Here is a 2,415-nt window from a genome sequence, read left to right as displayed (position 1 = left end):
ATAAATCATTAATCTACAATACCTCATTATATATATATATAATACCACAGTGCCCAGTGCTGGAACGCTCAGACAACAGTCAGGGGACACTGCACCTGCCCCCTGAAAGTCCACTCTGATCAGGCCTCATCCGTGGCCTGGCAGGAGGGAGCCCATTCATTATAAACTTTAAAAATTAATTACTCCACAGTGCCCACAACTACTGAGTTCAGAAAAAAAATGTGTTTTAAAGCACATGTACTGCTTGTTAAGTAAATATTTTACTGCCCATAGTGTGGACACAATCTCCCTTTGAGACACAACACAGCAATCAACTTACCTTCATTTAGAGTCAGCAGCAGGACATTGACTATGAAAAATGTAAGTAGTGATAAAATGGGAGTTTGCCACCTGTTAAAAGAAAAATATGGAGTTTTAAAATCAAAATAATTGAAAACCTGCAGATAATATAAATGTAGCAAACAAGGAAAAAAAAGCACAACATTTGTAAAACAGAGTAAAAAAAAAGAAACCGCAGTGAAATAGCGGAAATTTCCTAAAACAACTTAATTCACTTACATGGTACAGTTAAAGCGTTTGTGTTGGCATTCTGGATGGAACGGTGACGGGTTAGAACCCCTGTGAAGTTGAATATTGTCTGTGTCCCTGCTGGGTACCCCTTTATCAGTCCCGGTGACCATTGTCACAGAGGGAGAAAGTGATGGCAAATCAGAATTTTATGACCAGAACATGAGGGGAAGTCTCCCAAGGAGGACACCTGTTCTTGTGACAACTGCCAAAGAACATGAGTTCCCCTCACTTTGTAGAGATTTCCTCTCACTTCCTGTTGTGTCTCTGCAACAGGAAGTAAAAGGAAATGTTCCCAACGAAACACTGATAGCAAAAAAAAAGTAATGATGGATTTTAACCCTTCCTGCGCTGTCCAAAAAGGGGGGGGGAACAACCTAGCTTTGTGCTACTTCTAATACCAACCATCTGTTGCAACCCACGGGCAAAATAGTCATTGTACATTTTCGGATTCAAACAACTATCACGTCATGTTTATGAGCAACATACGTATCTGCCTTGGAAAAATATTTATGTTTAAAGCTAAACTCTAGCCTTCCTTCAGTCTTGCACAGTCCAGACTGACATCCATCCATCAAGGCATTCTGATATTTGAATAACTCCTCCCACTGCTTGCATCAGGGCCGAGGGCTCCAGAGAGCAGTACTGAGGCAGGGTGTTGTGATGTTTTTAGATGCATCAATGGATAGAAAATAAGGAATTAATGCAAAGGTTTTATTTAATCATTTTCATATTTAATGAGGGGAGGTGGAGGGAGCAACCAAAAAAGACTAAATATAAGCAGAATTAAACTTCAGGTTTAAGGGTATTTAAAGTGAGATTTATTTGAGTGGTTACCAGAAAATAATTAGAGGAGACATCTTCTATTGGTATTTTGTCCAATGACAACTGTCTAAATAAGGAGGTGCTTTCCTCTAAATTTGGAGAGATCCAAATCTAAATCCTTGAGAAGCATTGAGCAAAATAAAAAACACAAAACACAACGTGACAGGGGTTTTACCCTTGTTAAGGAAACTTAGTCATTAATAAAAAAAACAAGTGCAACTGGAACTAATTCACCTCACAGGGAAATGTATACAGGACATGCAAACCCTCAGGGCAAAAAACAGACAAGATACGGTGCTTTATGACTATGAAAACAATTTGCCATCTGTCATATTATCAGGAACTCACTGTAACGTAAAGTAGCACTAAAGCCAGCTGCAAGAACCTGAAAGAGACTGCCGCCCCCTGATGATGTGTAAGAGGGCATGCACAGTGTGGTGTAGATTGCCCCTAAACCTCCGGGGATGTGTGACACGAGAATCCCAAGAGTCTGCAGGCAGCTGGGGCTATGTCATTCTAACCTAGATGGGAAAGGCAGAAGCCGGGGCTATGTCATTCTCACTTTCATGAGAGAGGCGGAAGCTGGGGATACAATATTCTCAGCTAGATGGAAAAGGCGGAAGCTGGGGATACAATATTCTACCCTAGATGAGAAAGGCGGAAGCTGGGGATACAATATTCTACCCTAGATGGGAAAGGCGGAAGCTGGGGATACAATATTCTCCCCTAGATGAGAAAGGCGGAAGCTGGGGATACAATATTCTCAGCTAGATGGAAAAGGCGGAAGCTGGGGTTACAATATTCTCGCCTAGATGAGAAAGGCGGAAGCTGGGGATACAATATTCTCCCCTAGATGAGAAAGGCGGAAGCTGGGGATACAATATTCTCACCTAGATGGGAAAGGCGGAAGCTGGGGATACAATATTCTCGCCTAGATGGGAAAGGCGGAAGCTGGGGATACAATATTCTCACCTAGATGGGAAAGGCGGAAGCTGGGGATACAATATTCTCACCTAGATGGGA

At 41.9% G+C, this 2,415-nt stretch overlaps 1 protein-coding gene across 3 annotated transcripts in view; it reads right to left on the bottom strand.

Moving 5' to 3' along the window:
• Positions 1-2,415, bottom strand: part of ZFYVE27 (zinc finger FYVE-type containing 27) — an 85,644-nt gene that overhangs the window by 72,191 nt on the left and 11,038 nt on the right. For all 3 annotated transcript variants that reach the window (XM_018558398.1, XM_018558477.1, XM_018558553.1), the window contains exon 3: positions 320-390. In XM_018558398.1, coding sequence (XP_018413900.1) covers positions 320-390 — 71 coding nt within the window. The remainder of the gene's footprint in view (positions 1-319; positions 391-2,415) is intronic.

Source organism: Nanorana parkeri, unplaced genomic scaffold, assembly GCF_000935625.1.
Source record: "Nanorana parkeri isolate BGI_ZX_2015 unplaced genomic scaffold, ASM93562v1 scaffold2, whole genome shotgun sequence".
In the NCBI taxonomy this organism is placed as follows: Eukaryota; Metazoa; Chordata; class Amphibia; order Anura; family Dicroglossidae; genus Nanorana; species Nanorana parkeri.
Note: the sequence above shows the minus strand (reverse complement) of the source record. Positions and strands in the feature narration are given on the sequence as shown.